Source organism: Schistocerca americana, chromosome 4 (assembly GCF_021461395.2).
Source record: "Schistocerca americana isolate TAMUIC-IGC-003095 chromosome 4, iqSchAmer2.1, whole genome shotgun sequence".
In the NCBI taxonomy this organism is placed as follows: domain Eukaryota; kingdom Metazoa; phylum Arthropoda; class Insecta; order Orthoptera; family Acrididae; genus Schistocerca; species Schistocerca americana.
This window is the reverse complement of record NC_060122.1, coordinates 400,581,289-400,593,640: the sequence shown is the minus strand read 5'-3', so window position 1 is coordinate 400,593,640 and position 12,352 is coordinate 400,581,289. Positions and strand designations below refer to the sequence as shown.

The 12,352-nt window shown below is 41.8% G+C and overlaps 1 protein-coding gene across 2 annotated transcripts in view; it reads right to left on the bottom strand.

Moving 5' to 3' along the window:
• Positions 1-12,352, bottom strand: part of LOC124612616 (facilitated trehalose transporter Tret1-like) — a 492,469-nt gene that overhangs the window by 125,849 nt on the left and 354,268 nt on the right. For both annotated transcript variants that reach the window (XM_047140910.1, XM_047140911.1), the window contains one exon: positions 9,528-9,627. In XM_047140910.1, the coding sequence (XP_046996866.1) occupies positions 9,528-9,627 (100 nt within the window). The remainder of the gene's footprint in view (positions 1-9,527; positions 9,628-12,352) is intronic.

The window sequence follows — 12,352 nt, the reverse complement described above, 5'->3', positions numbered from 1 at the left end:
AGCTGTTCATACAATTACTGGTTATCGTACTATCTATAGCCACAGAGTATTTCAAGCGCTGCCGTTAATTCCTTAGCACCCTACTTCCTTGCGCATTGATTCTTCCTGACTACTCTCTTAAACTTCAGCCTTCTCTTAATCACTGCTAATTCGTGATCTGAGTCTATATTTACTTCTGGCTGAAACTCAGAATCCAGTATCCGATTTCGGAATCTCTGCCTGACCATGATGTAATCTAACTGAAACCTTTCCATACCTCCCGGCCAGCAGTTAAGTTGGTTGGTTGGTTTGGGGAAGGAGACCAGACAGCGTGGTCATCGGTCAGCAGTTAAGTCCCATAAGATTTCACACACACACCTCCCGGACTTTTCCAAGTAGTTTTATTTACGACAACAAATTATTAAGAAGATTTATGGACACTTTACGAAGATGCGTTTTCTGACGCCGTTACCGAATTTTCGACGTGTGGGGAGCTTTTTTGTTATTAAATCAAGGTTAAAATACTCGAAGTTTTCATCTTCTCATCCGAAACTCTGTCAGTAATTTCTAATACGAGAGAATGTGAGTTACATGAGATGCATTATGCTCCGCTCCCATGTCGAATGCTAAGCATTCATCTGTTTGTTTTCGTTACGAGGAACGCGTCGCTACTTTTTTTTTTTTTCTGGTTAGGCTGACTACTGATTTCTACGACAAAAGAAATATTTTTGCATGTTGAAGGGGGAAACAGTATCGGTTTAGCAGGAATTCCAATGCAAAATACATTGCCTCAATGTAGCAGCAATTATATTGCAGTGAGAGAGATTTATACCACCTCACTGTTAGCAGCAATAAAATTGCAGTGAGAGAGACTTTTTTGTACGATAAAGACTGAATTCCACAGATGAACTTCGTTTGGACACATTTCCCGATAATAGCTTTCTGATATGATTTTGCCTGCTGTAAATCGTTTTTATGGCGATAACTAAAGAATACTACTGTTATTAGTCTCGTAACTGTGACTGTTGTTTAATCAATCACTTGATCATTTCCTCAACTGTACATGATGAACACAGTGCTGTCTTTTAAATTATTTACCCACAGATTATTTCGATCACAGGCCATCTTCATAGCGGAACAATATCTGTTACATAGGCAACATCACATGAAATTAATGCCTTTAGACATGAAATGAAGAACATTGATGTTTTTCAAGTCATCAATGGGCTTCATCATATGTCCAAAAGTATGAGTGTGATGTGATGTTGCCTTTATAAAAGACATCTTTCGACTGTGAAGATGGTCTATGACAGAAATGGATTGTGAATAAATAATTTACAAGACAGTAGTGTGTTCATTACTCATTTTTCCAAATTGTCTAAAATAACTTCATTCTGTCATGCTTTTTCCAAGATTGCGTATGACTGACAGTCTTCCAACTTCAGTCTACCAAGGTGACTTTCGTTGATGAGCGCTGCGACAGCAAACAGAATAAATTTGTTATTATTGCTGTCAGCGTAACTTTTATAATTTTTGCACATCTCAGTTATGTTGGTTTAAATGGCAGCGATAACGCGGCAACCTTACGTCAGTATGCACATATATTTTTGCAATGTCGTCTATTTCATGTCGGGGAAACGGTAGTTTGTGGAGAGATATTAGATCCATAACTTCCACATTTTTAGGATTATTGCTTGCTTCGATCGACATTATGACGCTGAAGCCAATCAATTTCATCACCACTTTCGCTTCTCCGTGGTCGATGCCTAGTCAATAACAACATAATGTTTAGGAGCGTTATCAAGAACAATTGTTGAAACGGGCAGAGCGTTTCTCTCGACTGACCTCGTACGGTAAACCCCTGGCCAAGAAAGCGACATCGAACTTTTACATAAACGAACTTTCTACTGACGTTGCTCAGTACCACACAACACACGACAAATAATACTACAGTACTAACAGATAAAATGTTATATATATGGTTTTTCTGCTAGATGGCGCTACCATAGGTCAGACGGATGTCAATTGCGTATTTTTAAATGGGAACCCCCATTTTTTATTAATATTCGTGTAGTACGTAAAGAAATATGAATGTTTTAGTTGGACCACTTTTTTCGCTTTGTGATAGATGGCGCTGTAATAGTCACAAACATATGGCTCACAATTTTAGACGAGCAATTGGTAACAGGTACGTTTTTTAAATTAAAATACAGAACGTAGGTACGTTTGAATATTTCATTCCGGTTGTTCCAGTGTGATACGTGTACCTTTGTGAATTTATTATTTCTAAGAACGCATGATGTTACAGCGTGATATTTCCTGTAAATACCACATTAATGCAATAAATGCTCAAAATGATGTCCGTCAACCTCAATGCATTTGGCAACGCGTATAATGACATGCCTCTCAACAGCGAGTAGTTCGCCTTCCGTGATGTTCGCACATGCATTGACAATGCGCTGGTGCATGTTGCCATGCGTTGTCGGTGGATCACGATAGCAAATATACTTCAACTTTGCCTACAGAAAGAAATCCGGGGACGTCAGATCCGGTGAACGTGCGGGCCATGGCATGGTGCTTAGACGACCAATCCACCTGTCATTAAATATGCTTTTCAATACCGCCTCAACCGCACGCGAGCTATGTGCCGGACATCCATCATGTTGGAAGTACATCGCCATTCTGTCATACAGTGAAACATCTTGTAGTAACATCGGTAGAACATTACGTAGGAAATCAGCATACATTGCACCATTTAGATTGCCATCGATAAAATGGGGGCCAATTATCCTTCCTCCCATAATGCCGCACCATACATTAACCCGCCAAGGTCGCTGATGTTCCACTTGTCGCAGCCATCGTGGATTTTCCGTTGCCCAATAGTGCATATTATGCCGGTTTACGTTACCGCTGTTGGTGAATGACGCTTCGTCGCTAAATAGAACGCGTGCAAAAAATCTGTCATCGTCCCGTAATTTCTCTTGTGCCCAGTGGCAGAAGTGTAGACGACTTTCAAAGTCGTCGCCATGCAATTCCTGGTGCATAGAAATATGGTACGGGTACAATCGATGTTGATGTACCATTCTCAACACCGACGTTTTTGAGATACCCAATTCTCACGCAATTTGTCTGCTAATGATGTGCAGATTAGCCGCGACGGCAGCTAAAACACCTACTTGGGCATCATCATTTATTGCAGGTCGTGGTTGACGTTTCACATGTGGCTAAACACTTCCTGTTTCCTTAAATAACGTAACTATCCGGCGAATGGTCCGGACGCTTGGATGATGTCGTCCAGGATACCGAGCCCGTTGGACATTTTGAGCACAATAGCCATACATCAACGCGATATCGACCTTTTCCGCAATTGGTAAAAGGTCCATTTTAACACGGGTAATGATCACGAAGCAAATACCGTCCGCGCTGGCGGAATGTTACGTGATACCACGTAATTATACGTTTGTGACTATTACAGAGCCATCTATCACAAAACAAAAAAGTGGTCCAACTAAAACATTTATATTCCTTTACGTTCTACACGAATATGTAATAAAAAATGGGGGTTCCTATTTAAAAAAAAAAACGCAGTTGATATCCGTTTGATCTATGGCAGCGCCATCTAGCGGGCCAACCATAGCGACATCTGGTTTCCCTCTTCAAGCTAGACAAGTTTCGTTCTTCGTAGTTTTTTCGTTTGATGCTTATTTCGTGAGATATTTGGCCCGGCCACTATCAGTGGACCACCCTGTATATGTATGCAAAAAATCTCTACCTGCAATGGACGATCCCACAGGAAAGATGTGTGAAATTTAGTGCAAGTGGCAAGTATTGTAGTGATGTTGATGAAAGTTTGGGAACTTCGGTAGCTGCTGCGGTTACAGGCCTCGTGGGATTGGGTGTAAACGTGCTACGCATCCCCCGTGCGTCTAGCCGCATAACTTCCTTTGTAGCTCGCATGAAGTACTCACATCAGAACAAAAACTTGTGCAAGTTTATTTCTGCAAGTCGCTTCTCCAGGTGCTTGCAGTAGTGTTACCACAAGAGGTGCGTCGTGACATGGGCAAATGGAAGATTACTGTTTTGTGGTTTAAAAAACAGAGTGGCCTCCTCCGTTGTTGCATTATTATTATTATTATTATTATTATTATTATTATTGAAGAAAATTCGTTAAGAAAATCGCAATTAAGAAAAAAACGAAATGTTTGGATGAAGTGAGTGGATACAGAAAAGCACATATTTTAGTTATCAAAAAGCACTATTCAATGAAACAGAGGACTTAACTCTGATAAAAAAACTGTTTGAGAATGTGGTATGCATCTCTTTTCAACTGTGCAGTCGCTGATTCGAAAACAGGATACAAAAATGCCGCAAGCTCTATCACCAAGAGATGACCTTTTAATTACTCTTCAGTTTTGGCCTATTTATTATTCTTGGCCTATTTATTATTCTACTTTCTATTCTGGTGAAACAAAGTAATCGGTAAATTCGTTAAACGTCCTTGCATTGGGAAACATATATGTTTAGGAATTCCAACAATGCATTTGTTTCGGTCTATATGTCTTTGCGACATTGACATTTTCGTACAGGTATTGAACACAAAAAGCTCGGGACCTTTGCCTTTCGCGGGCAATGGTCCCGAGTTCGAGTCTCGGTCTGGCACACAGTTTTAATCTGCCAAGAAGTTTCATATCAGCGCACACTCCGCTGCAGAGTGGAAATCTCATTCTGGAAACATCCCCCAGGCCTTGGCTAAGCCATGTCTCCGCAGTATCCTTTCTTTCAGGAGTGCTAGTTCTGCAAGGTTCGCAGGAGAGCTTCTGTAAAGTTTGGAAGGTAGGAGACGAGATACTGGCAGAAGTAAAGCTATGAGGACGGGCCGTGAGTCGTGCTTGGGTACCTCAGTTGGTAGAGCACTTGTCCGCGAAAGGCAAAGGTCCCGAGTTCGAGTCTCGGTCCAGCACACAGTTTTAATCTGCCAGGAAGTTTAAAAACTACAATCAATGGAGTGGCGCCACTCCACTCTCCTCTGAATAATAAGTTCAACGCCTCACCTTGAGTCGGCAAAGTCAGGGCGATGGTCTTCTGGAACTCTGAAGGGGCTATTTTGTTTGATGCCCTCCCTCCCTCCTTCATGGTGCAATGATCAACTCTGAAGTGTACTGAAGAAACGACTTCAACGTGTTCGTCGCCACAAAAATGTACATGAACTTCGCCTCCATGACAAAGCAAGACCTCACAAGAGTCTGCTTACCTGAGAGCAGCTCGCAAAACTTCGTTGGACTATTCTTCCTCATCTTCGCTGCAGCCCGGATTTACACCTTCCGACTCTCATCTGTTTGGCTCAATGAAGGATGCACTACATGGATGCAATGCTTGGATGATGGGAAGGTTATTAATGCAGCAAGACGTTGCCTTCAACGTCGCCCCCTATAGGGGGCGTAAGGCCGCCGCATTGAACGGAGATTATGTTGAGAAACAGGTTTGGGAAGTCAAAAGAGTATGGAATGGAATCTTAAATAACGTTAACTTGCTTTCAGAAAAAATGTGTTGCATTACTTACTGAACACTCCTCGTATATACTTTAGCCACTGCTTTTTTTGAGTCCCCCTAAAAACTTTTGTAACTCCACTTTCCAATAGCTTTTAGCTCCCTCAGCGATACGTTTCAGTCTCATCTGTGCGTGTAAAACGACAGTTCTTTAAGCTTACTTTAATTTTAGGAAGAGATTCACAATTGAAAGCACTTGCGGAGGTATTTTCGGAGTTGGCTGCCCATAAGGCTTTCACTGGGCAGTTGAGCCTCAGTGTCGACGTCATATCGGTAAGCATATGTTTCATCATCTGTTATGACAAGTCTTGTTGCTGATTTCATCTTGTGACTCCCAAGCAACTTGCATTCGCCGCTGTTTTTCTTCAAAATTCGACAGCTTTGCAATGAATTTTGACCTCACATGTTTCACAATCAGAACTTCCGAAGAAATATCATTACACGAGCCAGATGACACGCCAACATCACCAGCAGCTTCTCTGATCGCGATTCAGCGATCGTTCATAACCATTTCTATAACTTTTTCCACGATTTCATCGTCTGATGATGTGCTCCGGCGTCCAGGGCTCTCGTCATCTTCGACGTCTTCAAAGTTTTCTTACAAACGCTTGTAACACTCGCAAGCCCTTGTTTTGCGCAAAGTAGACTCATCGAAGACAATATTTAACATTTCTAAAATTTTGCTCTTCTTTATACAGTTCTTACAGCAAACCTAAATACAAATTCTCTGATCCATTTGCGTAAAACATTTTTTGACGGCTGACAGCAGATTCATATTGCTAACATAGTACAGATACTTTTCAGACACGTTAACCCATATAACAACGAAAAAATCGCACGATTCTGATACAACACGTGAAATTGTAAAATGCCCGTTACGTCTTGAACACACTTCGTACATCTTCCAATAGCCATTGCTCCTTCAACAAACACTACAGTCATGCAGTTGTAGTCTATGTCTCCTCTTACTGTGATATCCGGACTTGCTCCTGTTAGTTGTTGCCTCACGCTACGTTGCCACTCGCCTAGTCGTCACTGTACTGGCAGACGACGTGGGTGGTATCTGCGCTCATCAATCAACACAGTTTTGCGTTATTCTCCTCTCTAGTTGTGTCTTTCGTTACGCCACCATAGGTATGGTGCACGTTGAATTCACCCATTTTTCTGTATAACATTAGAGGCGAGAGCATACTGAAATCATCCCTATTTCACTGTACCACCAGACTTTGGATGCATTATGATGCGGTGCGAGGAGCAGCTGAAAGTAGGACCATTATTCGTTTCCACTTATTCACTCAATGCTTTGTAAGGCCGTGACAGGTAGCCTCAGTGCAAAACTTGTTAGATTTCGCCGCAGTCGTCGTGGGGTCAACACGGTTACTCGTTTAATGTGATGATGAAGGCGCAACTCTCTACTCACGAACAGCTGAATTAGCCCGAGATAGTACGATCTGTTGCCTTGGAGAATGAGGTAATGACTCGTGCCACGGACTCCTCAAAACTCCAAAATGGCAGGGAATCATCATTACAGATGATCGCTCAAAAGCAGTCCATAACTCTCAAACGTCGTTGAAGCTGAGTCCGGAGTCCAAATGTCTCATTCGATAGTGTCTCAAATGAAGTCAATAGGATTGAGGTTAGGTGACGTCAGTGGTTGCAGCACTTCGTTTCCAAAACTGAAGCTCCTCTCCACTCTTAATACGCAAGAACTGGAATACTGAAATCAGTAGCAAATTGCCACCTAGAGTGGGTGGGACATGATGTATCCCTTTGAGTGACGAAATGTAATAAAATCACTTTAATACGCCAACTCAACACGAATATTATAAATTACGAGAACAGCTAGTCCTCGCAATTTGTAACATTTGTGTTCGCTTCACCAATTAAAGCTCGACAGTAGAATAATAAGCCATTCTATTACATTCCGTCGCTCGAAGATATTCACCATGTGTCACCCACACAGTTAATGAGCTGATAGCTAGTCAGTTCTTTAAATTGTTCCCTACTTTTACTTTCATCACATAAAGTTACACACTGATTACAGATTTATTCAAATTAAAATTAATTTTGCACAAAAGTACAGGTTGCTGATTTGCAAGCCTTGGTGTGAGAAAATGGGCGCCAATTTGGGCAGTTAGATGTAGGAACACTGAGATTGCCGACAGTGTGGTGGAAGGGACACTGCAAGCAGCGTGCGTCGGCCGCTTTTTTGCACCATGGGGCTACGTTTTGCCAGCTGTCGAAGGTGCTTGCTCGTGGCCTGTGTAAGATAACAGTCAGGGAAGGTTACTTCAGAACACACACGCCTGAAATGGCATCCGGAGCCATGTGGTGAAGGTCCTATCGTTAATCTAGTTTACAAATTTATCAATAAATTCCTTCTTCTTCTTTTTTTTTTGTTTTTTAAATACAAATTTTTGCGTCGAGTACCTGTGGCACGTATAAATTAATTTAATGTGCACAGAAACCTCTCCCGCTTTTTTTCCACACTTTCACAGGGTCACACCAGCAGACCCATAAGTGCCTCAAAATATTTTAGCGTGATTACAGATTGCCTGAATGGTTCTGTAGAGGGAACAACGGATTCACTGCTTTTGTCGGTGAGAGAAGTGGAAAGGTGTATGACAGACCTCGTTTCGTATTGTGAAAACATGCCCTGCCTGATAATATCTCCACAGTATGAGTGAACGACGTCCTGTTGGTGAACTTGTGGGCATTGCCACATATGATTCCCAGTGTACTCATATCCTACCGTATCGTGCACCAACATTTACCACGACACAACGGTCTAGGTGACAATAATAATGTCACAGCACTCTTCCGCATTATGATATGAATAGTACTAAAAAGTCTAGGTGACCTTTATCCATGCTTTGAGTATAGTACGGCAATATTCTCGCGTCTACACAAATCTCCGAATCCTATGTAGTGAGCAAATGTACATTCGCTTCAACACTTTGAGATGTCTTGACCGCAATTTTATTGTATCAGTACATCTTAGGCGTTTTGACATTATGTCATTATCAAAGGTAAATGGTTGACGTCATAACTATGACACAGTGAAAACTTGTCCAAATGGATACATAGTATCTAATCAACATTCCTTCGCAACACGCATGTGCAAACAGACTTAAGAATGGCGGATGAAATACAAGTTAATCAACGGGTTACAAAGGGATGTAGTCAATCGCCTGCACTTCTTGATAGGTACATTGCCGCATTCTTAAACACGTGGAATTTAAGTTCACCTTTGTTTAAAAGTACACTACGAAAGAAATGCTAATCGATTATGAAGAGTTAATTGTATATGGTGATGAAAACTGCTAACCGCTACATAAAAGCTGAGCTTACTGCCCCAAAAATATAAAATGAATATATCTACCGATAATAATAGCGGCATTGAGTTGTTATTTATGAGAAAATAATCGAAGGAGTAACAAGTTTTATCTATCTTGCGAATAAAATAAGTTTCTATACGATCAAAAAACTGGTAAAATTCCTGTATATTTGTGTCATTGTAAGTACAACTTCAAACAATGATGCCAGAAAGAAAAAAAATACATTTTATAAAACTACGACGACAGTTCCTGTTCTCTCCGGCAGTGAGACCTAGACGCTTATCAAACGACAGAGAAATAAGATTCAAGCGTCTGAAATGAGGCTCCTAACAGCCGTATAAGGATGTAAAAAATTTTATATAAGGAAAGTTCAAATCTGAACCAATAAACCATCAAATAGATGAACAAAGAGATAACTGGAAGGATCATGTGAAAGGACATTAGAGCAGCAGCAGTGGAGTATGTACCAGATGCAAAAAGAAGTCCTGGAAGAAACAGAAGGCGATGCCATGAATAAAGCTGACCCACGAAGGCGAAACGGGAGTAACGTCTAACCCCTGACAGTGAATATGACGAATGCAGGCGTATGGCCACATTATCATCAAGTAGATTACAGTCTAATTCACTTTGAAGCACTTCAACAGCCACCTCATTGTGGCTTACCTGAGGCAAGGCTGCTCGGATCCTCTTCCTGAGGTCTTCCTTCGGCCGCGGTCCACCGTTCTGCTGTTCCCGCTTCTCAGCATAATTCGGCGTCGACGACCTGCAAAGGAGATGAGAATTAAAAACTTTAATTTTTGAGAACGTTTCTCTTGGAGAACAATGTCTTTTTATTACTTAAAAATGAACATGAACAGTCACAATAGCAATCAACTTTTTTTTTTGAGGTCACCGATTTCGGTCTGTTTTAAACCATCTGCAGACTTCACACTGAAATATATACGTACAATAGAATTCTATTGTATGTACAAATGGTTCAAATGGCTCTGAGCACTGTGGGACTTAACTTCTGAGGTCATCAGTCCCCTAGAACTTAGAACTACTTAAACCTAACTAACCTAAGGACATCACACACATCCATTTCCAAGGCAGGATTTGAACCAGCGACCGCAGCGGTCGAGAGGTTCCAGACTGTAGCGACTAGAGCCGCTCGTCCACTCCGTCCGGCGTATGTACATATATCAGTGTTAGGTTAGACCGAAACCGGTAACCTCGTAAAAAAAGATTTTTTTAAAACTTTAACCCTTTTTGTCAGAAAACAAATAGTTTTGGCTGACTTTTGGGGCTAGTTTTTGGATCCCTATTAGCAAAGTCTGGACAGAACCCGAGTACGACTCGAGCAGCGGCACTTTAAGTCAGGCGGACGGCGCCAGTGTCTTGCTCGTGCTGTGAGTAAAAATTCGTAGTCAACATTGCACCTCCTGCCCTTTCTTGGTAGTCATGTGGACTGGGGAGGAAGGGTCTCAGCATTGTCCTACCACGTAGCTCTTTATTTGTTGTATTTTTAATGACCCACCCTAAGACTTCTTAAGTTGGATCTTGAATGATTCTGAACTATCTGTACTCCAAAAAAAAGCTCTCTATGTTTCTGTTTTGAGTTTAGTCCCTTACTGCTTGCGCCTGCTACCTGCATCTTTGCTGACACTCTACTCGAGTTCTACATAGTTTTGGCTTTAGGAATTTCGATGATAGCCATGGTTTAAATGCCCTGGAATAAAAAAAAATCAGAGACTCCTGTTCAGAAAGGGAAGTAGATGATTCTGATATTGATCCCGATTTCTGTTTGACTGGATGCCCAGGCAAGTAACATATAAAAGAAAACAATATAACGAAGTGTTTGAAATATTGTTATTGATTAAATGAACTTTTCCAAAACAGCTCCATAAAAGAAACCGCATCCAACATGTGTCTGCAAAGTGTGTTCCAATGTCAGTAAGAGCCAGAAGGGAAAAACATGCCGGAAAGAAACATTCTGGTCGTGTCAGAATTGTGATGTACCTCTTTGTATGCCTAAATATATTAAAACATACCACACTTCAGAAAAGAACATGCTTCAGTGAAGTGAAATGACATGTGGCGAGGGCCACCTGTCGGCTAGACTGGTCGCACAGTGCAAGTCTTTTTCAGTTGCCACCGCTTCGGCGACTTGCGTGTTAATGAGGATGAAATGATGATGAAGACAATACAACAACCAAACCCTGAGGGGAGCATATCTCCGACCCAGTCAGGAATTGAGCCCGGGGCCCCTCGCAGGGCATTCTGCACCACTGACCACTCAGCTGTGGAGGCAAACATGATACAGTAAAACATGTCTTATCTCTGCTAAATTTAACATTTCATAGAAAGATTTTTACGATTAGATAAACCAAGTTTCATCACTTCAAGTGAAACATCTTACACGTTTATTGCATCTACAGTCACAAAGTAATTGTTCTCGAAACATAAGAGGGCTACTTGTTTTCAACTTTCAGTCGGTTGCGACGTTAAAACGACAGTGAAAATCTGGTAATGTTTTGTGCACATGTGTTGCACAGCGTCTTTGGTATGCCCATCTATCACTTCACATCGCACTTTTCAGCTCTGAGTCCACAGTTAGCTAGTAGATAAGTCACGTGTGAAGGTTGTGCCGAGGGATTTCGCCTGATTTCATGCAGCCCATATAGCATAACTGTCATGCGTTTCCTTCTTCATGACAATTCTCAACCGCATACTGTTGCTGCCGGCCGGTGTGGACGTGCGGTTCTAGGCGCTTCAGTTTGGAACCGCGTGACCGCTACGGTCGCAGGTTCGAATCCTGCCTCGGGCATGGATGTGTGTGATGTCCTTAGGTTAGTTAGGTTTAAGTAGTTCTAAGTTCTAGGGGGCTGATGACCACAGATGTTAAGTCCCATAGTGCTCTGAGCCATTTGAACCATTTGAACACTGTAGCTGCAACAACGACACTCCCTCGGCGTTTTCGATGGGAAGCGTTGACCACCCGCCATACAGTGTGAACTTGGCTCTCTCTAATTTTCACCTCTTCACTCACATGAACCGATGGCTATGGGGACAGCATTTTTAGACAGACAACGTCCTGCAGACCAGAGTAGAGAACTGACGGAAAGCACAGGTGGCTGTCTTCTATGATGAGGGTATGTGGAAGTTGGTACCATCTTATAGCAAATGTCTAAGTTCGCGCGGCGGTGAACAGAAATAGCTAGAAGGTGTACCTAAAGGTCGCAAATAAAACATTTTAGATTTTCACTGTGGTTTTCGTTAACGACGGATCGGAGGTTGATAAAAAAGATCCCCCGTGTTTTAAAACAGCAGTTGATTTGCATCATTCAGGGAGACTGAGGCCAGTCTCCAATTTGTTAACAGCAAGTTGATGACATTACGGACAGTGCTAACACAATAGACGCCTGTGAAGCGATCTTTAATGTGGTTTAGTTTGTTTACGGTGGTGGAGAAATATATGACATAGAGGTATTCTGCAGCTGTTTCACTCT